Source organism: Gymnoscopelus braueri (assembly GCF_963280865.1).
Source record: "Gymnoscopelus braueri genome assembly, chromosome: 22".
Taxonomy (NCBI): Eukaryota; Metazoa; Chordata; class Actinopteri; order Myctophiformes; family Myctophidae; genus Gymnoscopelus; species Gymnoscopelus braueri.
The window spans coordinates 20,486,705-20,499,977 of record NC_137624.1 but is presented as its reverse complement, the minus strand read 5'-3'; the positions used below and the strand labels follow the sequence as shown (position 1 = coordinate 20,499,977).

General features: G+C 40.3%; 1 protein-coding gene across 1 annotated transcript; it reads left to right on the top strand.

Moving 5' to 3' along the window:
- On the top strand, window positions 1–12,712 carry cercam (cerebral endothelial cell adhesion molecule). Its single transcript, XM_080420469.1, has 12 exons — window positions 1–406; window positions 1,363–1,473; window positions 2,502–2,619; window positions 2,868–3,002; window positions 3,972–4,176; window positions 4,458–4,577; window positions 4,737–4,813; window positions 5,068–5,174; window positions 5,747–5,879; window positions 6,291–6,418; window positions 6,811–7,014; window positions 10,093–12,712. Exons 1-12 carry the CDS (start codon window positions 204–206, stop codon window positions 10,319–10,321), a joined length of 1,770 nt encoding a protein of 589 aa, XP_080276595.1. The 5' UTR covers window positions 1–203; the 3' UTR covers window positions 10,322–12,712.
- Window positions 12,713–13,273: the final 561 nt, after the last annotated feature.

Genomic DNA, 13,273 nt, shown 5'->3' with positions numbered 1-13,273 from the left:
CGTGCGGAAAGCCTGCTGGTGACGCGAGGTTAGGTTGTAACTTGGCAAACACAAGTAACTAAACATAAGGGGGGCTGAGAAAGTGAGAAAAGTGGGGAATGACCTCCTTTTTCTTGGAGTGCTGACGCGGACTGGGACTATACGCGATCCCGATCTCCTGCGAATACAGCACAGAAGTGCAGCGGATTTAAGTAACGTCCACCATGTTACTTTGGTTTCTAGTTTTGGGGGCTTTGGCTGAACGAACAGAATGCTACTTTTCGGAGGAGAAGTACCCAGAGGAGTCGAAGATGCAGCCGCCTACGGTCGTTATCGCGATTATAGCGAGGAACACGGCGCATTCCCTGCCGTACTACCTCGGGGCTTTGGAGAGGCTGAACTATCCCAAAGATCGCATCTCTGTGTGGTGGGTCACTCTCCCCGGCTCGCATGTAACGGTTTTGTGTTTGTTTGTTTGTTTGTTTGTTGAGGTTCTCCTTTTTCTTTGTTCAAAAGGACAATCGCAGTCAGATTAGATTCTGAATGCAGCGGTTCTAACGTTACCCCCACCTCCTCTCATCCCTTGACGTCCAAGCCCTCTTGGATTAGAGTCTGCATGTTATCTCAAGTTACTTACCTCACTTTAACTTGAGCAGCCAGTTCCAGGCAGAAGACCAGGCTTTTGCACTGGAAAATCCACACACATCCAGACCTACAGATTGAGTTAAGAAATAACCAGGACTAAAGTTGATTCAGCACAGGATTCAGTACTAAACTTAAAACATTGATCCTGAGCTGAGTGATGCTATTAAACACTGATTCATCATAACCCTATATTAAGCGCAAATTGCGGCCCATAGTTATGGGCTTGTCAATGTACGATAATAGATAATACTGTAGTTACATGGTAATGATTAACTTAATGATATTTATTATTTATTTTGTATAAAGGGACTGTAAAGGCCTAGTGTGGAAAGGTTGGTCTGTGAAACCGCTATTGTTAATGATATGATGCCCAGTCAGTGCCACATCACATTTTTCTGTTCTGTACCCCCCCAACAGGTGAGCGCTATCATGTACTTATAGTCTCTCACACACACACACACACACACACACACACACACACACACACACACACACACACACACACACACACACACACACACACACACACACACACACACACACACACCATGTTGTAGCTACTATTCCACCTGGAGCCTTGTTCAGATGAATGCCTGGTCACATCATATTCATATTTACAGACTTTCCTTTGTGCTTTATCCTCCCCTTTCATGTCCTCTCTTATACACACACCCAGACCGAGGATAAACTGTGCAACATGTCCTTTTAACAATAATGTTCTTCCCACTTGTCACTCAGGGCTGCCACAGATCACAATGTCGATAACACCACAGCTATACTGAGAGAATGGCTGACTGTCATGCAGAAATTTTACCATTATGTTGAGTGGAGACCCATGGACCAGCCCACGTAAGTCTAAATATTCTTGTGTAGAGCCCAATTGATTGGCTGATTTGCTGAACATTTGACTACGGTTCTAATATTTCAGCAATTACTACAAATTGCTACAAAACCTGATGTCATTCTGGCATAAACAATAAGTTGAAGGGTACATTTTGGACTGCTAATGATGTACCGTGCATGTTCAAATCATGTATACTTTACATTATTTACAACCACTTTCCGAAGCACATATTTTTATTCTTTACTTTTTTCACATTTTGGAAAACATTTTCAATTTCACATTGAGGTGCCCAGACTTCTCAGTTGCCCACTCTTCCTGTATCGTCTGCTTGTCCTGCATGTGTGAACAGAGGACAATTCTTTTAAATTGGCCAGAATATGATAAATAGGTCATTATGAACAAAGTTAGTTGCTCTTACACTTATGTATGAGGGTATGTTTGTCACGCTCACATTTTAATCTTCAGTATTGACATTTTTAAAATAAAAACACTCTGGACTTGGATTTTACTGTTATAGATCATGATAAATTTGTACTTAAATAGATAAATTAACAAGAAATTGACTGCTGGTGATGTAGTGGTTAAGACACTAACATCTGAAACCTACCACATCCCTGCTGCCTTGGATCAAACCCCCCCCCAGAGCATTTCTCCTGTGTTGCACCCCTGTGTTAGTGTGTTGCACCCCTGTGCTGTCTCAACCACAGATACTCTCACATTTTGGGGCAGCCATAGCTGAGGCCGTCTGGGAAATAGAAGGTTCCTGGTTCTCGCCCCGCCCTCTGTGTCGAAGTTACCCTGAATAAGACACTTAATCCCTAACTGCTCCCTGAGCGCTGAACTAATAGCACTCACTGGTCCTAATAGTTAGGGTAGATAAAAGCAGAGGACCGATTTCATAATGTGCAAATATACAGTGACAAAATACCCCAAAAGATTATTGAGCACATTTTTATTTTTAGAATAAAAATAATAATAATAATAATTATTATTATTATTAAAAAATAATTGTATAAATCTGTGTCTGTACAAGGTCATACACAGGAGAACTGGGTCCCAAACACTGGCCCAACAGCAGATATGAGTATGTGATGAAGCTGAAACAGGCAGCACTCAACTTTGCCAGGAAACGCTGGGCTGACTACATTCTGGTATGTTATTTGTTTGTTTTTTTGCAACATCTGATCATCATCAATGAGATTGTCTGTCTTGTTATACATGTATTTGCTGTATTCTTTCTGAGTCATGAAAACCATTGGCTTTCCTTTCTGTTTGTACTTAATCTAAGAGCAAGTTTCAAGAACAGTCTTTCCACAGATATAGTGAATGTGACTCAGGACACTCTCTCTCCTCCCCTATCCACCTCCTCTGTTTCACTCTTTTTCTCTGTCTCCCGCAGTATGCAGACACAGACAATATCCTCACCAACCCAGACACTTTGAACTTGATGATCGCAGAAAACAAGTCAGTCATTGCGCCCATGTTGGACTCCCAGGGAGCTTACTCCAACTACTGGTGTGGTATAACTCCTCAGGTAATAATTGCTTTCCTCACACGCAAAGGAGCTGTAAGTGATAATTCCCATAGTAATCATTGCTATAGAGTGTTTGTTCAGTAACAGGGGTCTCTCCAGCTCTTTTGTAAACAGAAAATAAATTTTTCAGGTCAGGATACCAATTTCATACAATCAGCTGCTGGCAGCCTTCAAAAAGCTGTCTAGCCTCTGTTGTGTATGACTCTGATGAAGATGCTCCTGGCATCGAAAGTTAGTCCTGATTTACAAATAAAAAAGGCATTTGTGATACTCCGGTGCCTCATTCCTTTTGTCTATAAATCCAATCCCTTTGCGCCTTACTTTGCGTGCTATAAGCCGTCTAACTGGCAAAATTGGAGTTGGACATGCCCTGAATGCACTTGCGCCATGAGCTTTAGACCTTGTGCCACCTTGCACCATAGATCGTCTACGTGTTATTTAATACATTTGTACACTCTCAGAGTTAAATTAACACTCAGGATTTTACCATGTTGTAGGCCTGACCTCGACTAAGTCGACTAGTCGACTGGTTAGTCGCGGGGGGTCCGAGTCGACTAAGTTTAAATTTTTTTTTGGCCAAGTCTACACCTGCAACCACACGCAACTTCCATTTTATTCTTCTTATTCCTCGTCTTTGTATTGGTATTGTTTGTGTTGGAGCGCCTCAGTGCAGCTGCAGAGTTCATGTGCAACCTCTTCCAGAGAGAGATAGAGACACTAGAAACTCTGCTGGAGACAAAACAAACTGTGTAGACTTGGCCCTTTGAAATAAAATGTATTTTGGCCCCAAAAAAAAAAAAAAGTTTTTTTTATTAGTCGACTGTCAGTCGACTATTGGCAATTAGTCGCCAATTAGAGTCGACTAAACAAATCCTTAGTCGGGGACAGGCCTACCATGTTGTCAGTGCATGTGTGCGTATGCCCTGACGCTGTAAGACGCATGTATCCGTGTTCACTTCCCCACTCAAGGGCTACTATCGTCGAACGGCAGAGTATTTCCCCACCCGCCACCGTCACAGGCTAGGCTGCTTTCCAGTTCCAATGGTCCACTCTACCTTCCTGCTGGACCTTAGGAAGGCAGGGATGAAGACACTGGCCTTCTTCCCTCCTCACCAGGACTACTCCTGGCCTTACGATGACATCATAGTGTTTGCCTTCTCTTGTCGATCCGCAGGTATAATGCCACATGTGCTGTTTTTGAAATCATGCTGCTTATTTAGACACACACACACACGCACACACACACACACACACACACACACACACACACACACACACACACACACACACACACACACACACACACACACACACACACACACACACACACACACACACGCACTTCATGCATAGGATTTGGCTGACATTTGGTACCTGTATCTCATTCCATTTAATTTCATCCGTTTGTTGATTGATTAGTGATTTTTTTTATCCATGTGCTTGTGATGTTTTCAGAGATACAGATGTACCTGTCTAACAAGGTGCGCTATGGCTACCTGAACATCCCAGCTAAACCTCACCACACCTTAGAGGACGACCGTATAAACTTTGTCCATGTCCATCTGGAGTCCAGGAGTAAGCACAGAACTTTTTTTTATTCTTTCTTTCTAGAAATGCCGAAATAATCCTTGGCACATCACCCATGATGACTCATCAAACATAGCACATTGTGTCACGAATGTATTTTAATTTAAAGTATATTATTTGAATTGTCTTTTCTGTCACCTACTGTAGTTGATGGTCCGGCTATGCGAGTATCCCGCTATGTCCATGTATTTCCAAAACAGAGGGATCTAATGGGCTTTGATGAGGTAAGACATGGTTGTTTATACCTGGCATGGACATTGTAAAGGGACATGACAATCGGCCTCATTCATGAAACCCTTATTAAAGTTGGTATAAAGACCAACGTCAGAGTCATGAAGAGTGTGTACAGCCGTGATTTATACACGCATGCGTCAAATGATGAATTCGCTTTTAAGATATGAAGTCGTTTGAAGGGATTGGGTGTTTCATATTTATAGTTGTATTTACATTTGTACCGTTCATTGTACCCTCTCCTCAGATATATTTGATCAACCTGCGTCGCCGTACTGACCGCAGAGAGACGATGTTGTTCGCTCTCAATGAGCTAGAGATTGACGTCAAGGTAGTAGATGCTGTGGATGGAAAGTGAGTACCCTGTCAAATGACCCACTTCAAAAAGAACCTCATACATAATGAATTAATAACTTGAGCTTACTATTTTTTTTTTTTTGAAAATGATAGATCTGCAAGCTTGTAGCTCTTTTCTTCTTACGTTTTTTTTAAATGTATGGATTTATTTTTATTTTTATACAATATTATATATATTTCTTCTGAAAATGTTAGATTTTTTTTTTATCTTTTGAAATAATAATAATAAAAATATATAGGAAACTTACGCGTGACCCATAAAAATGGTTCTGTGACCGAATTTCTTCCCCCATTGTTGGGGAAACGCTGCTCAAAATCATGCAAAGGATAAGAGATAATCGGCTAAATCCAAATTGGTAGTTACTGTATGGTTAACCCATTACAACCCGGTTGTCATGAAGACACGTCTTGTAAAAACTCTCTACACTCATGTATTATTTATCTAGCTAATGCACTAATTGACATAAAGATACTATATTCAGATAAATAAAGTTGTATGTGAGCGCACACCAGCATGCATGTGCTTAAATGTGTGTGTGTGTGTGTGTGTGTGTGTGTGTATGTTCCAGTGCTCTGAACAGTAGTGACATTAAGATACTAGGTGTGGACCTGCTCCCAGGCTACTACGACCCGTTCTCTGGGCGCACCCTTACCAAAGGAGAGGTGGGCTGCTTCCTCAGCCATTACTTTATCTGGAAGGAGGTGAGAAGACACACACACACACGCACGCACGCACGCACGCACGCACGCACGCGCGCGCGCACACACACGCGCACACACACTGTATCTGAGGTCCCTCTGGCACTGAAAAGATAGATCCATATTTTCTGAATCTGTTTCAAATATGTTTTAGTATCATAGTACAGAGTAGGTCACATAATCTAGATTATGTGACCTACTCTGTATTAAAAAGATGTGATTGGGGCTCAGTGATAAAATCAGCATCTAGATTCTAGATGCTGATTTTATCACTTAGCCCCAATCACATCTTTTTAATCACACTTATGCTGCATCCACAATAGCAGCAAAAAAAAGTGTGTGTGTGGAGGACTGGTGCTTTAAATGCATGCTAATATTGCCTTTAAAATCATCCTCTGCATTCTCCCTTCCCAGATGGTGGACATGCAGTTGGATAAGGCGCTGATTTTTGAAGATGATGTTCGTTTCCAGCCAAACTTCAAACGACGAGTCCTTAGACTAGTGGAAGAGGTGGAGCAGGTGGAATTGGACTGGGATATGATGTAAGAGTGAAACGGAGGGGGCAGAGATAGTTTAGAAAGAGCTTGTGTTGAACAATGCTGACTTACTTATGTTTCTGTCAGCTACATTTTGGTGATACGGTTTCAAATGTAATGAACATCACGAAAAGTTCCTCCGCAAATGGTTTTCATTGACATGTCACTGAGAAAATTCAATCACACATTGAATAGATTACGCAAGCATTCATTTGGCTCGAAGGTGAGCTCAAATTATGTTTGTATGTACTGTGTTTGCCACGTCTTCTGGACATAATGAAACATTTTAGCACTAATGCTTACCAAATGCTATGAAAAGAAATCGAGGAAATGTTGAAGATCATATTTTACCACAACTTTCAAGCATGTTCTCTCTACCCCCCCCCCCCCCCCTTCAGATACTTTGGTAGGAAACGGGTGAATCCCGCTGATGAGGAGGTGGTGGAGAATGTTCACAACCTCGTGATTGCTGACTACTCCTACTGGACGCTATCCTATGCAATTTCCCTGCAGGGAGCCCAAAAACTCATCAACGCTGAGCCACTATCCAAGATGCTGCCAGTTGATGAGTTCTTACCCATCATGTACGACAAGCACCCCAAGTACGTATGGTTGCTGTGGTTCTAATGGCAAACACACACACACACACCCTCACAAGTACAATCACTGAATCATTGTTTGTGCACACATACATTAAGTACTGTATACAAGTAAGACGCGCGAACGCGGTAAGCGAACGCAAAAAAAGAAAAAAAAGAATGAAAAATTTTTTTTTTAAAAAAGTAGCCAATAAAAAAAATTATTAAAAAAAAAAAAAAAATCTGCTTTAAAAGGAGCATCTTAGAAAAATACAAATTCCCCCAAAAAAAACTTGGAATGTTTTTGAACAATTCAACAAAGTGTTTGAAGTGCCCGTTTCACCCACTTCCGGGGGGCGGAGCCAAAATCCGAGCCCGAAGTATTTGTTCGTAGACCCCCACTTAGGGGGGGTAGAAAAAGTTTGGGAGCGATTCGGGCACTTTTCATTTAACATGGGGTTTCAATGGGGAGTTTTTAGGAGCCTTCTCCGGGGCGTGGCTTCCGGGGGAAGGGGCGGGCTTAAACGCAACCTTGACAGGTGTGTTCAGTTTTCAAAGACCTTTCATTTGATGTATGGTACGTCTAAATTGGACATTTACTTATCTCAGAGGAGCTGCACACAGGCAGTGCACACAGAGACACAGAGAGAGAGAGACACAGAGAGAGACACAACCCAAGCAGGGTTACATAGTAAGCTCCACTTGGTCGGAGGCGCGGCTTCGCCGCGCCTCCTCCCGCGTTCGCAATGACATGCATGTACACAGACTACAGCCTGATTGAAGTCAGATTGTTGGCTAAATATAAAATGCATATAAACCAAACTTTATTTGATTTAACCACTGACATATTCAAAGAATTAAAAAAAATAGTCGATCTGCAATGTGACAAACTATTACGGTTTGTGTCTTTACATCAACATTATGAGAATTGCAAAACTCCTTCTGTGGCAGCTTTGTAGAGCTTGCAGATTAAAGAACCATTGTGAATCCTGTGGTTTTCCATCTTCCAAAGGCTCTGCAGTCGAGGTCAGAGTTTTTGGCCCCGGTCCATGACTAAAAATGTAGGGTTTGACAACCTGATTTAACTTGACACATATAAACACTGGTCTTTCATCATACAGAACATTCTTCTTTTTATAGCGTACTGATGGCAGCAGCATCTCTTTCAGTGTAGCTGGAAGGCGAATATAGCTCTCTATAACTCTTTGGCAGAGTGTGTAGAGGTAGAAGTTAGTTTGTTGCAGTCTTGTATTGAGCAACAGGGTTGAATCCAGCTCTAACAACTTTGTTCAGGGTCTCGATTATTAATTTAGGCCAATTTTTTACTTTGTCACATGAACATTAATGAAAATGTCAATAGAAGAATGTTGAGAGACATGCGATAGGGCTGTGAATCGTCTGCCATCTCACGATTCAGATTCCGATTCTTGGGGTCACGATTCGATTCAAAATTCAAAACAATATTAAAATATAGATTCTCATAAACATCTGGACATTAACAACCAAGTGCAGCGTAGTTATTTCCGACAGCTCAAACAAAAAGATATATAATACCAGAGAGGGTTGGGTACAAATTCTTGCTTTGATGGAATCTTAGATTAGGTGTAGTTCTATTTGATGCAGAAACACATAATTGCTATGATGCAATTAACATTAACGAGTGTCAACGAGCATCAGCTGGACAGCAATCTGGGAACCCAGAACCAAATGAGAAGGAAAAACAGCGCCCTCTGCTGTTTGTACTATCTCACTTGGCTCTGGGACAATGACGACGTAGCACCCGTGCGCAATGAAACCGGGGTTTTGGTCTGCCTTCAGTGTTTCACTTCCGGTGGTGCGACTATGTTTTCATTCCCACTAACAATATGTCTACACGGAACACTAACACCACTTCTCCCAGAGAACATGGATCGTTTTGGTTATAAGCCCACTTGTTTCTATGATAAAAGAGCAAGTTAAAATGTGAATATCTTTTCGTGGTTTTGTCTGCTCCGCGGACGCTATTGTTAAATTAGTTTCGGTTGGTTTCGAGTGGGGAATGATCGGCGGACACGTAAATCCCGCCCACTACATTTGATTGGGTAAAGCGCGGCCTGCTTCCTGATCTGAAGGCACGCCCACTTGTAGCCCAGTGTGTACACGTTATGACGAATCTTCACAACAGATTCCAACGCAGAGCAGAATCTGTTCTTGAGAGATTAGCTGGACAGTGACACACACACACACACACACCCCTTAGCTGTGCTGAACTGAAAGTGACTGGAGTTAGTTTAAAAAAAGCCCTTGAATATGACTGAAGACATGATAATGTTTACTGTGATTATGGTGAGCTTACATTTCATATCACAAACACTGTCCTGTAACTTTAACCAGCAAACAAAATAAATAATCAAAAAAATAATAATTTCAAAACAAAATTAAAAAATATTTTTTGGGAAATTGTGAATCAATTTTGAATCGTTGATAATAAGAATCACGATTCTTACATGAATCGTTTTTTTCCCCAATACCCCTAATATGCAATGAGTATAAATTAGCCTTACATCTTTTTCTTATTCTTAGCAGAATATGATACATTTGTACAACCATTCCTTGATCTTTGTACAATGGAACTTATTTGGTATCTCAAAACCATATTTAATAACATCTCGTGTGCTGCTCCTTCCCTCCACAACCTTATACTTTTCTCCGTAACAAGGAAAGATACTAATGTAGTTATTGATGGTATGTATCCAGAAAGTGCTTACTTTAGACTATTGTTTGACTGCTGCTAAACATGGTGTAAAAAAAAGGGGGAAAAGGCCAGTATATGCAGTAAAAATACATCCAATATATAAATCAAAGATGATAACACATCACGTATGATAAAACACTATGTCCTATCTCGTAATAGGAGTCTACTGTGTTTAGCTGTACCATTTATCTATACAAATGTACTGTATAGTTAGATAGGTGGTTTCAACAGACTAGTTGCTAAGAGATGTGTGAGAACCCTTGTGCTGTGCCTTATCATCCACCATGACCTCTTGTGTTTTCAGTGTTTATTTGAGTTCTGATCATGTCAAAACACTCCATCTTCTGTCTCTCTCGCCCTCTCTGCAGTAAGGACTACAAGTCCCATTTCCCCAATAGGAACCTGCAGGCCTACAGCACACGCCCCTTACTGGTGCAGCCTTGTCACTACGCCGGTGATCCAGCGTGGGTAAGCGACACAGAGACGTCAACTCTGTGGGACGATGACTCTGTACGCACTGACTGGAGGGGTTCCCACAAGACCCTAAAAGCTGCGCCTCCATCCATGCTGTCACATAACTACAGGGATGAACTGTAAGGGCATAGCAGCAGGGTGGGTCAGGTGAACGCCTGAGGAACGCACAGTCATTTGTCAGGGAAAATGTTGCTGTGAAAAGGAGGCGTTTCCGAATTCTAAGCTCCTCACGTTTCATATCAATCCGTTATAGCATTTCCCAACCTTTTCTGGATCAGGGCCGAATGCATTTTCAGAGCATATTTATTTTAATGATCACTCAAATGGTTTGTGTTCCGGCTTGGATCAGTGGAACCAACATGGAACACTTTAAGTTCTTATCGGTATCGCAATGAAATCACATTTGAAAGAAAAATAAATGCCATGTCCTTTTTTTTATATCATATTTTGTTTTTTATATTAATGTTATATTATATTATCATTGAAATCTTAGTGTTTTGCCAATTAAATGGGGGCCCACTTGCAATAGCCTTGTGGCCCGGGGAATCGCTGGTCCATTCCATTTCAACAGTTGGCCTGTGCAATCAACTGACCAGGACTGAATTTCACAAAAAAAACATGAAAGACTTTAGCACCATTTCAGTCTATGGCACTAACAAGACAAGAACAGTGCTATGTTTTCTTGAGGAAAGCATGTGTACTGGGGCTGCATGCATTGAGACAATCTTTATAACTTGATGAGATCTGAGTGTGTTCAAATTGTGTATGCAGGTGAATGAGCATGTCTTAATATTTATATTCACTTGTGGGGTGCTTGGGATAAACTTGCACAACAGAGGCAATGGAAATGCTTCAAAGGGATAATTCACCCTTTTGGAAGCTAACATACAGTACCTCTCTTCTCTGTATTATTTTCTTTCCTTTTTCCCTTTTTTATATATTCAATATTCTAAATGATACTATGGTACGATGGAGAGCTTGGTGTGTGTTTGTGGTATACTGTACCGTGTTTGAGTGAGTGCCTTATTGCATGCTCAGGATTGTAACATTAACCCAGCTTGTACAAGGCGAAAGGAAAATCCTTGACATGGAATTCTCTAATCTTTCTTTTTCTTTGTTCACCACTGAGAGGCGCTGTTGCCTGCACTGTTCACATGTCCTGGTCTAACTACCTTCAGCTTAGATTTTCTTTATTTCTATTTTTCATCTTTCATCGATGCGTTCAGTGTGGCTACATCCTACATTTAACTTGTTATTGATGGTGACATAATAATCATGACACAATCCATAGGAACTGTTAACGGATATGACCAAATGGCTAAACATAATAATAATGTTGAGTTTACATTTCAACTGGTTTCTTGAATGAATGTTTGTTCATTCAATGCCAGCTTCATGTCTTTTAAGAGGGCTACTTTAGTTGTTTTAGATTTCAGTGACTCCGGTTTAAATCTTGCATTTTCTAGTTGACAGTGGATTTAATAATATATACATATATTTGTTGTATTTGCAAAGATTTTATTTTGTGTCACGGTTATTATATTTCCTCATCAGTTGCCCCTTGAACTCCCAACAAGTTTTATTTATGTTCTTACTTTGGTTTTACTTAATCTTACTTTATGTAAAATAAATGTCTAAAACTGCCTTCATATGGGTTACATTGGGACCCAAGTTTTTTTTCTTTTCTTTTCAGTATAAGCAATTATTAGTGCAACCAAATAGATAAACTCCCACTGGGTGAGACATTGTTTTGATTTTATTTACCTTGCACATTTTTTTCTTTTTGTCCTTTCACGTCAAAACTACTTGTTTACAAATGTCAAGTGCCTTGAAAGTTAAAACTTTTAGTCTACAATAATGCATGTTGATAATTTTTTACTTTTGTTTTTACTTAACCTTACTTTATGTAAAATACATGTCTAAAACTGCCTTCATCTGGGTTACATTGGGACCCATGTTTTTTTTTTTGACAGTATAAGCAATTATTAGTGCAACTAAATAGATACACTCCCACTGGGTGAGACATAGTTTTGATTTTATTGTTTAATGTTTTTACATTTAAATGTTTTGGTCCTTTCACGTACATGTAGGTATGTCAAGTTCCTTGAGAATGTTTACTTTTCCAGGGACCACACAATAGTCTACAATAATACATGTTGATTATTTTAGAATCAGTTATGAAACAAAGACACAATTCATTAGATTTTTGTGCAAAGTTCATTGTAGTGATAAGAAAGTGGCAGTTACCGTAGTTTCTTGTTTTAAATAGTTTTTGGTGTCAAATACCATCCTATGTGTGGGATCTTTGTAAAAATGGTTTCATATCTCTTGCTGAAAACTTATTTTAGTTCCATATGTGCAACCATTTTGTACTTTTTAATTCTAGGACTGTGCTGACAGATTGCATTAGTTTATACACAGGGTTGAGGTCATTGGGTCCAGAAATGAAGTGGTGTTGTAATTATTTTGTCCCTTTTGTAATAACATGACTGTGGATGTCAAGTTCTTATACCTGATCGTCTGGACTGGTTTCATATATTTTCTATATTACTGTATGTGTATTCTATTCTCTCTATTGCCTGTGTCTTATTTATTTGTCTTTTGGCTGAAAATATTTAGCCTCACAACATGGAATCAATGTGCAATGGTTTCTCTGCCAAAGAAAACAGTGTTACAGTGGGCCAAGAATGGTCTAAGTTTTATTTTTATTTTTTATCCCCACTTGTGGCAGGGTTCTTAAAGATGGCCAAGTCGATCCGTCTGTCCGTCCATCCATCCATCCACTTTTATCTCAAACAACATATCTCAAAAAACGATTGAGTGGATTGGCATGGAATTTGCTGTGCAGAATGCACCTTAATGATCCAGAGGATGACCTATACTGATTTTGGTGACTTAGTGGACTGCACCACCAGTAGGCCAACATTTATACTTGCACACAGTATTATGTCAAAATCTAATGGGCTAATTCAATTGCCATGAAACTAGCTGAGCGCATCCATGCTCCAGAGGATGGCCTTTACTGATTCTGGTCACCTTTGCTCTAGTGCCAACCTTTGGACAAAATGTCTGATT